The sequence below is a fragment of the Hemitrygon akajei genome, chromosome 19 (assembly GCF_048418815.1).
Source record: "Hemitrygon akajei chromosome 19, sHemAka1.3, whole genome shotgun sequence".
NCBI classification, from domain to species: domain Eukaryota; kingdom Metazoa; phylum Chordata; class Chondrichthyes; order Myliobatiformes; family Dasyatidae; genus Hemitrygon; species Hemitrygon akajei.
This window is the reverse complement of record NC_133142.1, coordinates 66,399,840-66,416,731: the sequence shown is the minus strand read 5'-3', so window position 1 is coordinate 66,416,731 and position 16,892 is coordinate 66,399,840. Positions and strand designations below refer to the sequence as shown.

The following is a 16,892-nucleotide window of genomic DNA, read 5'->3' as shown; positions in this document are numbered from 1 at the left end:
AATGGCCAGATTAATAAATAAATAAAAAGTCCTTAATGGAGATTTTTTGCAAAGGTCTGGGTGGAGGGAAGGAAATAAGTAAGACAGGAGTGCTCTCCCAGCCCTATATAAAAAAAATACTGCAAACACTTTTTTTTCATTCCTGCCATCAGCCAGCCTTCCAAATTTAGTATGGTCAGGGCTTGATAATCTTTGGCACTAAGTGTTGTTTGCCAGATAAATGTCAAAAGTTAAAGTCAGCCCCTATGTTACATAACTAAGCAAATTATATTCAATTCATGTGTACTGTATCAAAACACACTTTAAAATGTTAATTTAAAACACAAGATCCCGAATGTCACAGAAATGTTTGCAAAATATGCTTCACTACCGACATAATGAGGTTTTTATTGTTCCGTTTAGAATTTACAGAGACTGGCTGTGTGAACCATGACTGCTATTGCAACTGTAACTAAGAATGGAGTTCAGGGGGTTAAGAAATATCACGCAGTCTCATTCTTCTGCAACTTCTGGCACCAGCTGGTGAAAGCTTTAAATACTGATTTGACAGATTCTACGTCTCAACAGCAAGGGACTGCTCTGTCCAGTATTTCAGCTTTTCAATTTTTCTCAGAACTTACTTTTCTTGGACTTTGGTCCAAAATGAATGCTGTGTGCCCTTTACTTTTTGTGATTACATTTGTACAATTAGTATTCACAGCACCAGCTAATAAGGAAGAGGAATTTAATGTGCATTATTTGGACATGGATTCTCTTGATGCAGAACTTGATTATGAATATGAAGATGAACTACAAGAAACAAAACAAATACAGGTAATTCTTTAATATTTAGGCAACTAGCCTTAGGTTCTATCTCATCAAGATACTCACATTTACATTTGCAATGTATAAGATACATAGATCAGAAATAATATTTACAGAACAGTCATTAATGAATGTTATTGTCTTTTAGACAAGTAAACAGACTGGAATAATTATTTAGTCATATAATCACTTATGTTCAAGACAGCAAAATATGTTTGTGGGCAAAATTATTAAATAATGTTGCTTCAAAACTGTTCAATGTTATTTTATTCAGAACTCGCTCTTGCTTAAACTATACTTAAGCAAGAGAGTAAGTTTGAATAAAAGTCAGACAAGGGGAACACTTGTAGTTTTATAGTACTACAGTATTATATACAAGTAATTTAGCAAACAAGTTTTGATGTGAAAAATATGTAAGTTAGTTACTATTGAGAGATTTATTACTACCAGGTCTGATATGAGTTTCATATCAGCTCATTCCACTACTTAACGCTTTGCTCAGAGTGATTATCAAGTATCTTGCATACAACATGTACAAGTTACTTCTAATATGTAAAAGCTATTAGAATCCTAAATAGGCTTTACTTAAGAGTGTTAAAATATGTGAGGATAACTTTTTCCTGGACCAAATCAGTACGAGTAGATTTTTTTTGGTTGCTGTTCATAATTAAATTGCATCAATCCCCAAATGATGTACTATAACACTGCAAAATACCAGAATGCACACTTAGACATTATTAAAATGAAAAAACACATTAAATTGCTACATCTGATTTTAAAATGGTTTGTAAAAATGGTTAAAAAATTAGATCTGACAACTAGGTTATTAAAAAAATATTTTGTTTTACACTTAAGTCTGGCCAGATGTAGCCAGTCTGCAGGTGAAGTGGTGGTGCACTACACATAGCATGAATATCATGTGCAGAATGAAAGAATTACTAAGTTCCAGAAAGTACTTATTACAGACAAACTCTTCTGGGACAGGTAGCACATCAGTAATGATCTCCATCAAGATCACTGGCTTTCCATTCAGTAATGCCCAATGAAGGAAAAAGTACAAATGGTTGATCCAGTGATGAGGCAACTTTTCCCACACAAAAAAAAGACAGATTATTCAAGGCAACTTAGATTTAATAGAAATCCACTTGAGACTGTTCTCGTTTCACACTCCCAAATTTGGCAACTCAGTCAAAATGCTAATGATATCTATTTTATTTGTTATTCTCAGCTTTTTGCCTCATAATTGTATACTGACCCTTTTTGGGTACAGTTCAGTGATTTTATCAGTATTCCACAGAACTGAGAATTTTCATTTGTATACATTTTTAAAAATCCACTGAAGAGACCTAACTTTTCAACTCTAAAAAGAATGACCACAGGGATTATAATTATTGGCAAGATTGTTCTGGACTTGGCCCACTAGCTGAATTTGCTGCCAATGGTCCCTACACATCCAGATGTACCCATGTTGGATACTTTCCCCCAAGCAGTTAGACTGATCAACACTTTCACCCATTAACTTTACCACTACTTTATTATTTCCTGTCGATCCTCTCCATTATCAATCATAGTCCAGTTCAGGTTTTAATTCAGATATTTCTTATCCAAAAATTTTCTTTTTTTTTGCATGTTACATAGATCTTTTATTCCCCCCCATTTCCACATTTATGCCCATACTTGTATTCTTCTAGTCATTTTCAAAGCCTTTACACCATTGGCCTGTGCATTCCCATAGATAAACACTTCAAAAGCCATGCATGAGATTCTTAAAACAAGATGAATAGAAATATAATTCCTGCATTTCTGACCTTCATTGTTAGTACAGAGAATTAACAGAGTAACAAACAAACTATTTGGCTACTAACAAAAACTAACAAAAATAAAATATAATTTATCAAACTGACCCAATCCTGAGATTATGTTTCACATGGGCCTCCTCCAACTTCCGTTAAGCCTATCACACATTTCCTGTTCCATTCCCTTTCATCAAGTTACCATGCTTCCTCTTAAACGTACCAATACTTCTCATTTCAGCTTTTCCATGCATCAGGAATGTTCACTTTCTAATCATTTTCTGTATTAACGGCATTATTCCTGGATTTCTAATTATACACAGTTAACTGCAATAATCTAGAATTTGTTCTGTGAAGCTCTGCTGTTACAGTCTTCGGAGATTCATTAACCCATAATTAGTGATTTGGCATAAACTTCAATATTGTATGTATTGTTTTTAAGGTGGAGATCACTAAAAATAAGGCCCTTTTTGAATGAATATTCCAATTGTGAACCAGGGTGAATTCGTTATCAAACGTTCCTCTTGGACAGGAAAAAATATTTGAGAAATATGGTATCAGTACTTCTGAGGAAAAAAAATTAAGTTTTTTTTGAAGTTTAAAAATATTTAGATTTCATGTTCTACCTTCATGCCATGTGTATGCCTCAACCTGCAATTCACTTTCCACAAGATATTTAAAACGTGGTTCCTGTCTAAGAGAATTCTTCATTCTGACTGGCTGTAAATCCTGCTTGATGACATCATTGTAAGAGGGTGCCAAAGATCCACTACTGCCTGTGCTTGGTTGTAAATCAAATCGGTAAAAGGGAAACTTGCACATTGAACTGCTTAATTTTTGCAGTAAGTTTCTACAAAGTCAGTGGCCTGTGCCATTCCTTTGCAGCTTCTATAGAAATTCCTCAAGCACTCCTGAGAATGGAAAATAAACATGGAAAAGATTTGAATTGGCACGTGGAAATACTTATCAGTGAAACAAAATAAATGGCCAAAGATGAAAGTTTTGATAGCATTTTTTAAAAGGGATAATTCATTTAAAAACCAGGAATATCATTCCTGAAAGCTGTAATTGATCCTCTATCCACAGCTGGTGAAAGGAAGAGCAATTCCAGATTTCTGCTGCCCTCTTCGTATAAAAGTTTTTCAAAATGGAATAACTAATATTGAAATCATGCCCTGCAATTCCTGGCACCCCCACCAGATCAATTAATTCCTCTTTATCAATGCTACTGAATCATGTCTGACATCTATTAGTCCACAAAATTCAAGCAATGCTTTATATTTATGCATCACTCACAGATTATTAAAATATGAGTGGCAAGAATATTAGCTGTACTGTTCAGGATGTCCTCCAAAATCTGGCTTGAAAATAAAAGCATTCCAGATATTAAAGAATCTGCCAGAAATAAGAAAAAAGATAACTAAGTTTGTCATGGAGGTTGCAAACTGATTTCTGAGAATGTCTTGAAGCAAAATGAATCCAAAAGAAGCTCTATTTATTCAAAAAGGCAGGGAAGGTGTGTAGCAGCCAGTATTCTGCACCTGTCTCAAAATTTCCCTAATAATTTATAGCATCATGGAATGAAACCTTCTTCAAACTCTGTAAATCCCACAGAAATACATTTGAACTTTTTAAAAATTATTTATCATATAGAAAATTATCACATTAACAACTACATAAATGAAAAGAAGAATGAGGGAGCTAATAGTGGAAAATAAGTGCCTAACAATGTAAATTGCTAAGATAAGAACTCATACACATACTAATATACACTGATGTCTCTACCCTCAGCAATAGTGCTTTGCTCATAAACTTTTCATGGTGCTTTGTTGTGGAATCTGCACACGATTTATTGTTGGTGTAGATATAACATGGGAAAAATCCAAACTACATATTTGAACAAGAATTTTTTTGTTGTTGAAAGCTAAAAGAAATTATCACCTCAAGGCATGATGATACTGACAAGAGCCAAGAAGTGGAACTTTCACGTTTTATCAGGTCCCCAACAATGGAGCCAGAATCAGATAATCCTGCAGGTAAGAACCAACTTATTTTCTCATCTTATTATTTGAATACCTCTTGTATTTAAGTGTTAAAATATTAGTGCTTCATCCATAAACTATTAGCATTGAACAAGATACATCTTTAAAACTTCCAAATAATTGCAATGGCAAATGAGGACTGTAAGATATATCTGCTAATATTCCATTCAATGAATAATGGCCCAATAAAATATGTCGGCTTTAGAATTTTAAATGGTTGTATCCCGCACACAATACTAATTATATTGTTTAGTTCTATCTGAATGAGTGTAAAAGAGTTATATTTGTTGGTTAAGCTAAAATTACATTTGCTTCTTTTCTTTCTGTAAATAAAAACAAATTTCAATAGATGGCTCAAAAAACACACACACTGTGTCCCTTAAATATTAAATATAATTAAATGTCCAGGTTTTTTACTAATACATAATTCAACCCACATTGTTCAAAGTAAAATGAAAGTAAGTTTCAACATATATAATTTTAAATGGCGACAACTGAACCAACACAATGAGTCTACATGATGCTCGAAAATAATCACCATCAAATTGTCCACTCGTGTAATACCCTAATTATTGTTTCAAATTGAGTAGCTTCATTACTACGCCAACCAGTAAGTTTATTTTGCTGATTTTGAATCAACAATGCTAACAATTTGAAACTAGGAAAATCTATGCCACTATATACCCTATCAGAATGCCAAATTGGATTCAAAATGTCACAAGAATCATAGAGAAAACACCAACAATGCACATTATTCCACATTTTCATAATTATAATTGAAGTCAAACTGCAACACCTGATAGTTGTGAATTGTAGATCAAGTCAAAGTAACTAATAAAAGACAAATCCTCTGACAATCTGAATGCAGGTACAAACTTCATAGATATATATGTTAAAGAGGTTATTAATGATGACATTTCATTGGAGCCATTGAGATATTCTTTAAAAATATATATTTCAGACATGCCAACTTGCCTTCTGTGTGTCTGCCTAACTGGCTCTGTATACTGTGATGAGACTGAGATTGAAGAAATTCCAATTTTGCCAAAGGAAACATCATATATTTATGCACGATTCAACAATATTAAAAGAGTCACTGTAAAAGATTTTGCCAATTTCCGTGAGTACATTTTGATATTTGTTCTAAAAGCAAAATAGAGATAACATAACACGAGGAGATAAATAAATGTAACTATATACATAATTTGACAATGCTAATGGGCAACAAAAACAAAATTACTTGTGTAAAAATATCTGTTGTAATGTTTACAACTTTTGATGTAAATTATTGATCTTTCAAAATATAAAATAATTACTTTAGACTACGACTTATTGAGGTACAGCACTAATAATACAAAGTTATATGGATTTCAGCACAAATAAACTAGATGGTGTAGAGAAAAACAAAGTTAAAAATGATTAATTTTTCTCTTTTGAGGAATTTGTGGTTAAGATTTTGACTTTGAAATCTTGGAACAATGCAAAACACAGGATAAATCTAATTATATTATTGCCATTGATCTTTTCAAACAGTACCTCAGAAAATAATGTATAGAATACATGACTTTTATTTTGATTCAGCAATCATGAACCAGCTCCAAACCTCATATTAGAGTTTGAACATTACTCTTGAAGCAATACTTGATCAAGACCATTCACTCACCAGTCTGACAATGACATGATAGAAAATTTATATTAGAACTATGGTGCAACTCTTCATACTTATTGATTTGAACAATAGATGTATAGCCAATGTGATACGGTTGAAAGGATTCAAAATGCAGTTCTGTTGCTAAGAGATTTCATAAGCTATCGAAAGAAATTACAAAGGTTATCAGTTCTAATTACTTACTCTCAGTAACTGGGGGAGCAACCTACCAAGGGAAAATCATAGCAGCCAGGCTTGAGATTGAGAATTCCAGACTGTACGTTGACTCGCGGGTGCCGGATTCAGATCAAATGCACATCATTCTTAAGGGGAAGGTGAGCAGCTGAAAGATGTAGAACATATTGGTACAAACACATAGGTAGGAAAAGAGATGAGGTCCTGAGGAGTTAATATAGGGAGTTAGAAGCAAGACTTCAAAAGTAGTAATCTCCGGTCTGCTGACTGTACCATGCGCCAGTGAAGGTAAGTAAAGGATTATTTGGCAGATGAATTGGTATAGGGGGCAGTGGTTCAGATTTGTGAATCATGGGATCACTTTTGGGAAAGTATAATCTGTACAAAAGGAACTCAACAATGACCAATGTTATCATGGACAGGTTTGCCAGAGCTACTCAGGGAGAGTTTAAACTAAGCCAGCAGGGGGATAGGAGATAGGTAAAAAGAGGTGGGGAGGAGTGCCTTGGGAGTGGCTTTTCTAATCAGGGATAATATCATTGCTATAGAAAGGAAGGATGCCATGGAAAGATCACTTAGTGAGTTACTGTGGGTGGAGGTCAGAAATAGAAAGAAGCAATCACTCTATGAGAATTATTCTATAGCCCCTAGCCCCCCACCTCCAAAAGCAACATGAAGAGCAGAGGAGTAGGCAGATTTTGGAATGGTGCAAAAAGAACAGAGTTGTTGTTATGGGTGACTTCAACTCCCCTAATATTGACACCTCCTTGGTGCAAAAGGTTTAGTTGGAGTAAATTTGTTAGGTGTCTAAGAAAGACTTTTGACAGTATGTGGACAGGACCTCTAAAGGAAAGGCCATACTGGATCTGGTACAAAGTAATGATGCTGGTCGAATAACAGACCTTTCAGTGGGTGAGAAATTTTTGAGATAGTGACCACAACTCCCAGAACTTTAGCATAGGCAAGGACAACAAATAAGAGCAGAGAATAGGAAAGAATAGTATTTAATTGGGAGAGGGCAAATTACAATGGTGCTAGCAGGAAATTGGGAGTGTAAATTGGGATCAGATGTTTTCAGGGAAATGCAGCACAGAAATGTGGAGGTTGCTTAGGGGCCACTTGCAGGAGGTACTGAATAGGTCTGTCCCACTAAGAGAGGGGATAGATGATAGGGTGAAGGAACTGATAAGAGAGGTGAAACATCTAGCCAAGAGGAAGGAGGAGGCATATGTAAAATTTATGAAGCAAAAATCAGGCAAAGCTTCTGAGAATTATGAGGTAGCCAGGAAGGAGCTTAAGTGGTGACTGAGAAGAGCTAGAAGGGCACATGAGAAGGCCATGTGCCAATGTAAGATTAAGGAAACCTGAACTCCACACATACTTGAATAACAGGATGATGACTAGAGTGTGGGCAGCACTGCTCAGGAAGCACTTGCCTGGAGATAGAAGAGGTAGGAGAGGCCTTAATGAATACTTTGCTTCAGGGAGGGACTTTGATGAATGTGAGGCCAGTGCAGAACAGGCTAATGTGCAGGAGCATGTTGACGTTTTGAAGAAGGTAGTGTTGGAACTTCTGAAAAACATCAGAGTAGTTCCTGGGGCCAGAAAGGATGTATCCCATATTTCTAAGGGAAGTAATGGAAGAGATTTCCGGGGTGATGAAAATAATCTTCAGGGCTTCACTGGCTACAAAAGTGGTACCAGAGGATTGGAGGATGGCAATAGTTGTTCCAGTGTTCAAGACAGGTAATAGGAATAGGAGGTGCTTGCTATCTTGAGGAAAATCAGAGTAGATAAATCCCCAGGACCTGACAGGGTATTCCCTCGGACCTTGAAGGAGACTAGTTTTGAAATTGCGAGGGCCCTGGCAGATATACGGTATTTAAAATGTTGATATCTACAGGTGAGGTGCCGGAGGATCGGAGCTCATGTTGTTCCGTTGTTTAAAAAAGGCTCTAAAAGTAATCCGGGAAATTATAGGCTGGTAAATTTGACGTCGGTAATAGGTAAATTATTGGAAGGAGTACTAAGAGATAGGATCTACAAGTATTTGGATGGACAGGGACTTATTATTAGGGAGAGTCAACACAGCTTCATGCATGGTAGGTCATGTTTAACAAATTTATTTGAGTTTTTTGAGGAGGTTACAAGGAAAGTGGATGAAGGGAAGGCAATGGATGTTGTCTACATGGACTTCAGTAAGGCCTTTGACAAGGTCCCACATGGGAGGTCAGGAAGATTCATTCGCTACGTATACATGGTAAGGTAGTAAATTGGATTAGACATTGGCTCAATGGGAGAAGTCAGAGAGTGGTAGTGGAGGATTGCTTCCCTGAATGGAGACCTGTGACTAGTGGTGTGCCACAGGGATCAGTGCTGGGTCCATTGTTATTTGTCATCTATATCAATGATCTGGACGATAATGTGGTAAATTGGATCAGCAAATTTGCTGGATACAAAGATTGAAGGTGTAGTGGACAGTGAGGAAGGTTTTCAAAGCTTGCAGAGAGATTTGGACCAGCTGGAAAAATGGGCTGAAAAATGGCAGATGGAGTTTAATACAGACAAGTGTGAGGTATTGCACTTTGGAAGGAAAAATCAAGGTAGAACATACAAGGTAAATGGTAGGGCACTGAGGAGTGCAGTAGAACAGAGGGATCTGGGAATACAGATACAAAATTCCCTAAAAGTGGCACCACAGGTAGATAGGGTCGTAAAGAGAGCTTTTGGTACATTGGCCTTTGTAAATCAAAGTACTGAGTATAAGAGTTGGAATGTTATGGTGAGGTTGTATAAGGCATTGGTGAGGCCGAATTTGGAGTATTGTGTGCAGTTTTGGTCACCGAATTACAGGTAGGATAATAATAAGGTTGAAAGAGTGCAGAGAAGGTTTATAAGGATGTTGCCGGGACTTGAGAAACTGAGTTACAGAGAAAGGTTGAATAGGTTAGGACTTTATTCCCTGGAGCGTAGAAGAATGAGGGGGAGACTTGATAGAGGTATATAAAATTATGATGGGTATAGATAGAGCAGGCTTTTTCCACTGAGGCTAGGGGAGAAAAAAAAAACAGAGGTCATGGGTTAAGAGTGAAGGGGGAAAAGTTTAAAGGGAGCACTGGGGTGGGGGGCTTCTTCATACAGAGAGTGGTGGGAGTGTGGAATGAGCTGCCGGATGAAATGGTAAATGCAGGTTCACTTTTAACATTTAAGACAAACTTGGACAGGTAAATGGATGAGAGGTATATGGAGGGATATGGGCCAGGTGCAGGTCAGTGGGACTAGGCAGAAAAATGGTTTGGCACAGCCAAGAAGGGCCAGAAGGCCTGTTTCTGTGCTGTAATGTTCTGTGGTGCTATGGTTCTATGGAATAATCTTGGGAATTACAGATCAATGAGTCTTACATCGGTGGGGAGGGGAATGGTGAATGTGGTGTACACTGCCTATAAAAAGTATTCTCTTTCAATATTTGTATTAATTTCTACATAGAAGAATACAGAGTACAAGAAGATGTATATTATAAGTCAAAAAAGATAAAATAAAACCAAATACATGATATAAAAGTATTCACCCCTCCTTGGAAATTTTCATGTTTTATTGGTTTACAACATTGAATCACAGTGACTTAATTTGACTTTTTTTGACAATGATCAGCCAAAAGACTTCCATGTCAAAGTGTAAACAGATCTCTACAAAGTGATCTAAATTAATTACAAATATAAAACACAAAATAATTGATTGCATAAGTATTCACTCCCTTTAACATAAGACACCAAATCATCACTGGTGCAGCTAATTGGTTTTAGAAGTCACATAATTATTTAAATGGAGATCACCTGTGTACAGTCAAGGTGTTTCAATTGACTGTAGTGAAAATACATCTGGATCTGGAAGGTCCAACTGCTGGTTAGTCAGTATCCTGACAAAAACAACACCATGAAAACAAAAGAACACTCCAAGCAACTCTGTAAAAGGTTATTGAAAAGCACAATTCAGGACATTGATACATGAAAAATTTCCATGTCACTTAATATCCTTTGGAGTACAGTTAAGTCAATCCAATCAAGAAACACACCATCCCTACCAGGAAGTGTGGTGGTGGCTGCATCATGCGTTGGGGTTGCTTCACTGTAGCAGACCCTGGAAGGCTTCTGATGGTAGATGGTAAAATGAATGCAGTAAAATGCAGGGAAATCCTGGAGGAAAACCTGATGCAATCTGCAAAAGAACTGCAACTTGCAAGATGATTTGTTTTCCAGCATGAAAATGACCCCAAGCATTAAGCCAAAACTACACAGGAATGGCTTAAAAACAACAAAAAATGCCCTGAAGTGGTCAAGTCAGAGTCCAGACCTCAATCAAATTGAGAATTTGTGGCTGGACTTGAATAGAGCTGTTCACTCACAATCTCCTTGCAATCTGACAGAGCTTGAATAGTTTTGTAAAGAAGAATGGGGAAAATTTGCAGTATCCAGATGTACAAAGCTGATAGAAACCTGTCGACACAGACTCAAGGCTGTAATTGCTGCCAAAGGTGCATCTACTAAAAACTGACCTGAAGGGGGTGAATACTTATGCAATCCATTATTTTGTGTTTTATATTTGTAATTAATTTAGGTCACTTTGTAGCAATCTGTTTACACTTTAACAGGAAAGAGTCCTTTTCTGTTGATCAGTATCAAAAAAGCCAAATTAAATCCACTGTGATTCAATGTTATAAAACAATAAATCATTAAGCCAACCAAGGTGGGGTGAATACTTTTTATAGGCACTGTACTGTATATGATTTTCATCATGCCAGATGGGACTCAAACCCACAATCCCAGGCTTAGGAGGCCAGTGCCTTATCCATTAGGTCACTGGCACCTCAAAACGAGTTGCTTCGGGCAGGTGGGGCTTGTCAGCCTTGGGCCGCAGCCCGCCTAGGAGAAGGAGAATCTGATTTTAAACGTCTGCTGCTTTGCAGCCATACCCACCCATGGAGAAAGGCTTCGGGAGTAGACCCCGAGGAAGAAATCCGGAGCCAGGGTCCTTAAGGCAGTTTGATGTTGTTTACAACTTCACTTTGGCATCCTCTGTGACAACACTAATGCCAAGCTGTATCAGCGCTTGCCTTTCCCTTGGACTACATCAGTGACATGGAGAGGGGGAACCCGCTGCACGGACAACAGCCGGTTCTTCAAATCTTCTTGCCCAGGCTTGCTCCCTGGAGTGGACATAGTCAATCAGAGGCACAAACCCATGATCCCCTGGGATAGACGGCTGCCTACTACTATATGGATTTTAGTCAGGCATTTGACAACATTCTCCATGGTCAGTTCATCCAGAAAGTCATGATACAAGGGACACACGGAAACTTGTCTGTGTAGATTCGGAACTGGCTTGTCCATAGAAGGCAGAGGGAGTAGCATATGGGCTGCATTCTGCCTGGAGGCTGGTGACCAGTGGTGTTCTACAGAGATACGTTTGGTGACCTCTTAGTTATTTTTATATATAATTTGGATCAGGAAATGGAGGCATGTATTAGTAAGTTTGCACAAGGTTGGAGGTGTTGTGGATAGTGTAAAAGATTGTCACAAGTTACAACAGGATATGGACAGAATGCAGAGCTGGTTGGATAAGTGTCAGATGGAGTTCATTGCGGAAAAGTGTGAAGCAATACACCTTAAAAGACTGGCAGAGAGAACCACCAACACCTTTAACCTCGTGGCAATGGCCAATGCCAGAGGACATTTGTTTGAGATTAATGGAGGAGAGTTTAGAGAAGATGTCAGAGGCAGGGTTTCTTTCCAGAGAGGTGTACCTGCCTGGAACGCACTGCCAGAAGTGGTAGTAGAGGGGAATATAATAGGCATATTAAATAGACTCTAAGCTGGCACATGGATGTGATAAAGAAGGAGGGCTATAGTTTGTTTTGAAGTGAAGGATTAGGTTGATCATGGAGTAGTTTTACATAGTAAGAGAGTACAGGTTTCTGATAAAAGATTCAGGGGAACAATCCAGTAACTAAGTATTAGAACACACAATTATATTCAGAAATCAGTGTTTGGCACAAACGAGCACAAAAGATAAGCAGCTGCTGCTGGAGGAATGTGCATGCCCACATGTGCATGTTGGTGAGTGTGAGGAACATGGGGTGGTGCACATATGCAAACACGTGTGGTGTCAGTGCAGGCATGTGTGTGCTGCATATTGGATGGATGATATTAACGACTTGAAAAAGGGAATTATAAAATATGTATTGCGTAAGCAAGAAACTTATTTTTGAGGAAATTATTCTGAGCAAATAGTAAAACTGATACACAAGTCATTTTTCAATCTTTTTTAAATTATATATAGCAACTCTGAGAGGGATTGATCTGTCTGGGAACCAAATTACTGAAATAGAAGATAAGGTCTTCGCACAACTTCCAGAACTGGAATATTTGACGCTTACTGATAACAGGCTCACTCGTCTGCCTGCTTTACCACCAAAACTTATAACATTGGATGCACAACACAACCGCATCAAAAGCAATGGAATAAAACGCAATGCTTTTAAGGTAATGTGTTAAAGAATATTAGGCCTCCTTATTTTAAGTTCCCTTTGGGTGTGCTTCTCTGTTGCTGATCTTTGTTGATCAAGCAAGGGCAGAAGAGCTCTTTTCAAGTTCAATTGTCATTTAAGGCAAACCACTTGAATGTCTGTTTGTATCTTGATATGGTTCCATCTTTATCACAATATTAAATAGAACAGTTCAAAGTTACTAATAAAATTAAATTTGAATGTGATAAAGATATCTTCCCGCCCCCTTCTCAATCCGTTTTGTCCTTTGTCATAACCGTACATAGCATTTTCCAAAGTCTCTCCATTGTCCAGATGGATGGAAATACACTGGCTTCCTTCTATTTATGCCACTCAGATCTTGGAGCTGGCTTCATCATTCAATATGATCATAATTATCCATCATCTAAATTACTACCCTTTTCCTGTTTTTGTTCTATATTCTATAGAGGTGTATAAGATGATGAGAGGCATTGATCGTGTGGATAGTCAGAGGCTTTTTCCCAGGGCTGGAATGGCTAGCACGAGAGGGCACAGTTTTAATGTGCTTGGAAGTAGGTACAGAGGAGATGTTAGGGGTAAGTTTTTTTTTTGAGAGTGGTGAGTGCGTGGAATGGGCTGCCGGCAACAGTGGTGGAGGCGGATACGATAGGGTCTTTTAAGAGACTCCTGGACGGGTACAACAAGCTCAGAAAAATAGAGGGCTATAGATAACCCTAGGTAATTTCTAAGGTAAGGACATGTTCAGCACAGCTTTGTGGGCCGAAGGGCCTGTATTGTGCTGTAGGTTTTCTATGTTTCTATTCCTTTATCTCCTTAGCCACTGATATCAGATAGAGGTCCTTATTCAATGATTTGGCCTCAAATGTCTTCTGCAGTATTTAATTCCAGATGCTCACCTCTGATTGAGATGAAAATTGTGCATCAGTTTCTTACCCCATCCTAAATGGCCCAGCCTGCATCTTCAGATTGTAACATCTGTTCTAGATGACAACAGCAGAAAAATATTCCTTGCAGCTAATCTATCCAAACACATCAGAATCTTAAAAAATCCAATGAGGTCCCCTCTCATTCTTCTAAAATTTAGAAAATACAAATATTGTAATGAGTCCAAACTCTCTTCATACATCAGTTCCACCATCCCAGGAATCAACGTGAACAGTTTCCAAGATTGTGCGATTTAGTGGAAAATTCTGCACTATACTGAGCACAAAACTTAAGTATTTCATTTCACTTCCTTCAAAGTTGGAGATAACAAATCTGATTTTTTTTCCCCAGAACTTGGCCAGACTGCAGTATCTTTACCTAGGATACAACAAACTGGATAAAGTACCCGATAACTTACCCCAGAGTATTCGTGTGCTTCATTTACAGGTTAGATATCTAACATGTTTAAATTGAAACTAAGCTTTATCATGCTTCTACGCTATGAATATTTATTTATACTGTGCAAATCAAAAAGAACATAAAGAAATAGAAATTAGCGAATCGTTAATATTCTAGCAACATGCTCTTATTACATTTTTCTCAATATAATTTGCTTACTTAATCTATTTTTCACTTTTCTGATATTTTCCGTAGTCAGAGAAATCTCTTGAGCAGAGAGGCTGGATTTCATTCAATGAAATTAATCAATATAACATGACAATGTAAATAATAATCAGTCTAATAAATAACCACTGCAATGTCTACTTTCGTGGTAGATAATAATCCAACTATACTAATCTTCTGGATTGCATAATTATAAACAAGCGTATTTACAAGCTTTTTTAAAACAAAAGGCAGAGTTTCTTCACAGCCACAAGTCTCCATGTATCTTAAATTTCCAAAAAGCCTCTTATTGTCAATTGTAAACAAAGTTTATTCTGTACAAATTAGTTGCATTAAGTAATGTATCCTGTGTATCTTTCTACATTTGTAGAAGAATACACAGAATCAGCATTCCTTCCTAAAAATAAAAATTTCCACTAACTATAGCAGAGCAATAGTTGTTCAAAACTCAATGTAGAATATGCTATGGTGTTTGGATATGCATCTTAGCCAAAGAACAGTGAATCTTTTGTCAATAATGCAAAAGAAGTTGCAAAATACTAATATATGCAATGAATAATCAATCAGCATTGCTCTAGGGGGCACAATTTTGAATCAGGTGAAAACATTTTCAAGGTGAAATATCTGCTCTGAAAATCTACAAATATGACCATTTAGAATATAGCTAGAAGACTCAGAGCAAACGTCCATCAATTCATTTATCAAGATTGCAAGTCAGTATTTCTCAAGGACCACTAAAGTATTAAATTAACTGAAATTTAACAATACCTGTAACCTTTTTATCTTTCAGCATAACAATATATCTTCTATTACGGATAAAACATTTTGCAAGCCCATGGATGCCAGTTATATCCGTGATCAGCTGACTGAGATACGGCTTGAAGAGAATCCTATCAATTTGGCAGAATACCCCAATAGCTACATCTGCTTGCGAAGGCTGCCTATTGGGAAACCATATTTTGGGAGAGTACACTACTCCTGAAAAATCCTTAATCAGAAACTACTTAATGGTTATGGGCGAAGACCAAGGTTTCATGCCAACACCCTCGTATTTAACAAAACACCGCTTTTTCTAAATAGAATTTAACACTAAGGGTTTATTTCATGGCAGTGAAAAACTCAGTTCATTTACTGAAAAAATTGCAACTGCAAGTTTTTAAAATTTATTTACATTTGATTAAAGTTACGCATATTACTGTTTGACTTTTAGTTTCTGAAATACAGTACTGTATTGAACTGCATTTAATTCAGTCAAAGTAATGAACTCAACATAGTTCTTCATGTAGTCATTTCATAACATTGTAGCTGCACATCACTTACAAACATTAATTTTTCTCAACAGGATTCTATTTATTAAAATAAATAAGAGAATCTTCAGAAAAAGTTTTGTAAATATTTTAAAGGAAATAAATCATGTAGTTTCCAAATTAAAATCCTATTAAACCATAATTGACATTAAAACAAATCACTAATGTAAAACATTAAAACAAATTTATGACCTTTCTAACAAACTTCCACTCTTTCTATGATTTACAGTATATTATCATAATCTTCTAAATTATAAATATTATATAATCCATAGTAACTGCAACTTGGGCTTTGTATGCCTGAGAAAAGTTACAATAAATAATTGTAAAGTCAGCATTAATATGTCCATTCAATGTAGAATGACAGAATGAAACAAAACTGCCAGTTGGATGAACCTTCACACAGATAGTCATGGAACTACACTAGGAGGATTAAGAAAGACTTGAAATATAGTTGTTGGAAATATTTATGTATATGAAGCATGTACAAGAAATGTAGAGACAGTACACTGTGAAGGTCAAGACCCTCAACACTATTGATGAGCAAAGGGAACTTGGGTCCAAGTTCATAGCTCCCTGAAAGTGAGACAGAAGCTGAAGAGAGATCTTATAGAGGCTTATAAGATAATGAGAGGAAAAGATAGAGTTGACAGACAGCATCTTTTTCCCAGAGTTGAAATGTCTAATACCCGAGAAGGGTAAGTTCAAAGGAGATGTGAGGGGCAAGTTTTTTTAAAAACACAGATGGTGGGTGGCTGGTGCCTAGGGTGGTGGTAGGCGCAGATAAATTAGAGATTCTTAAGAGATATTTAGATAGGCACATGGATGTGAGGGAAATGGAAGAATATGGCAGAAGGGATTAGTTTAGTTGGCCATTTGACTGCTAATTTAATTGATTCAATACAACATCGTGGGCTGAAGGGCCTGTTACTATGCTGTACTGTTCTACGTAGGAAAGTGGAACTGTATGAAGCAGACACAAGGGGTTCAAATACCCAACTCCTCCTTCTA

At 36.9% G+C, this 16,892-nt stretch overlaps 2 protein-coding genes across 3 annotated transcripts in view; one reads left to right on the top strand and one right to left on the bottom strand.

The window, feature by feature from the left end:
* cenpp (centromere protein P) overlaps window positions 1–16,892 on the bottom strand; it is a 304,546-nt gene that overhangs the window by 212,290 nt on the left and 75,364 nt on the right. The gene's annotated exons all lie outside the window — the stretch shown is intronic.
* Window positions 415–15,769, top strand: ogna (osteoglycin, paralog a). 2 transcript variants are annotated; one of them, XM_073072679.1, is made up of 6 exons: window positions 415–813; window positions 4,522–4,633; window positions 5,601–5,759; window positions 12,819–13,021; window positions 14,302–14,397; window positions 15,365–15,769. In XM_073072679.1, the coding sequence occupies exons 1-6, from the start codon at window positions 430–432 to the stop codon at window positions 15,554–15,556; spliced, it is 1,146 nt and encodes a 381-aa protein (XP_072928780.1). In that variant the 5' UTR covers window positions 415–429; the 3' UTR covers window positions 15,557–15,769. The 2 variants fall into 2 exon arrangements, with proteins under 2 accessions (XP_072928780.1, XP_072928781.1); XM_073072680.1 differs by lacking the exon at window positions 5,601–5,759.